The 1,378-nt window shown below is 47.5% G+C and overlaps 1 protein-coding gene across 1 annotated transcript in view; it reads right to left on the reverse strand.

The window, feature by feature from the left end:
- Positions 1-403: 403 nt before the first annotated feature.
- Positions 404-1,378, reverse strand: part of CD55 (CD55 molecule, decay accelerating factor for complement (Cromer blood group)) — a gene marked incomplete at its 5' end in the record, with an annotated part of 7,451 nt that continues 6,476 nt past the window's right edge. Inside the window, 2 exons of the mRNA XM_010158611.1 lie at positions 404-507; positions 680-910. Of these exons, the coding sequence (XP_010156913.1) occupies positions 404-507; positions 680-910 (335 nt within the window). The remainder of the gene's footprint in view (positions 508-679; positions 911-1,378) is intronic.

A 1,378-nucleotide genomic window follows, 5' to 3' on the forward strand; every position in this document is an offset into this window, starting at 1 on the left:
CTCATATGCTCCACGTAACCAGACTCAAGCAGTCCTGCCCTCTAAATGGCACTTAAAAAATTGTAAATAAATCCCTTTCTCCAATTTCTGTTGCCATTTGGACTAGAAATAAGACTAGAAATAGCCTGCTGCAAATGCCAGAACTGCTTTGGTGCCCAAACTGCTTTAAACCAGAGGATTCTGAGGTTTCCCCTGCTCATTTGGATGAGTACTATTTTCTCTTGGCACCTGTTGAGAGAAATCCTCCAGCATCAACCCTGTGCAGGTGACACTGGGCTGCTCTGAGCTCAGAGACACAAGCACTGGTTGGTCTCTTGGGGGAAGCTGTGTTGCCTACGAGCTGCAGGGAGGGCAGCAGCGTCACTGATTCAACCTAAGTGAGACGAAGGGGCAGGGCTGGGGCTCACCCTTCATTGCAGGTGTAATTCACTGTTGACCCGAAGAAGAGATCTGTTATAATGATAACTCTGCCGTTCTCCAGTTCTCCAGGATGGTCGCACCTTCTCCCTGGGCAGAAGAAGACCCGATTTTAAGCTTCTTTAACTCAGTGCCATAGGAAAAGGAACACTAATTCTGGGAGTCTGCCCAACCCCCCCAGAGGAGGGATACAAAAGGGAATTACAAGCCTTTGGTCATCACTCTGCAATTTAAACAAACTAGAAGCATCTGCAAAACATACGCTTGCAAAACTCCCGGGCTTCAGACCACGTTTGGTTCTCAAGACACGTAATAGTTGGTGATATTTGTGGATGTTTCATATATCCAGGACGACAAGTGTACTTCACAGTCTTCCCAACAGGAAAATCAGTCTGATTTTTATACTCATTCTTTAGCTCAGCAAATGATAATATTGTTGGTGTCCCACAGACAGCTGCTGAGAAACGAAACGCACGTGAGAAATACGTCCTGGCTGTGAAACACGGGCAAAGAGAGACAAGAGCATTGATAGGCGCTGTGACAAGCCTCATGAGTATTAATATCTCTACTGTGCATTCTGACACTCATCTACATAAATTAACACTCACTTAGCATGTAAGGACATATGCACCTAATTTATACGCTCTTAAAAAAGACAAACCAAAACACCCCCCAAAAAAACAGTTTAGGCAGTGTGATGGTTCCACACTCTGCATGTCCTACACTGCAGCGCTGCCACCATACAGTGTGTCACCCTTGGGCCAGAGACGGCAGGAATCCGCAGTTTCAGGAATTAGAACATCCAAGACCGCAGGATATCCCAGGCTTTAGCAATGCTACCAGGTTATTCCCAAAGCCACCCAAGGGAACGCAGCATCCTACCTGTGCAGCGAGGGTACGGCAGGCTCCAGTTCCCTGAGGCCATGCACGAGACAGAGGGGTCTCCGAGGAGGGAGAAGCC

The sequence above is a fragment of the Eurypyga helias genome, unplaced genomic scaffold (genome assembly GCF_000690775.1).
Source record: "Eurypyga helias isolate BGI_N326 unplaced genomic scaffold, ASM69077v1 scaffold42429, whole genome shotgun sequence".
In the NCBI taxonomy this organism is placed as follows: domain Eukaryota; kingdom Metazoa; phylum Chordata; class Aves; order Eurypygiformes; family Eurypygidae; genus Eurypyga; species Eurypyga helias.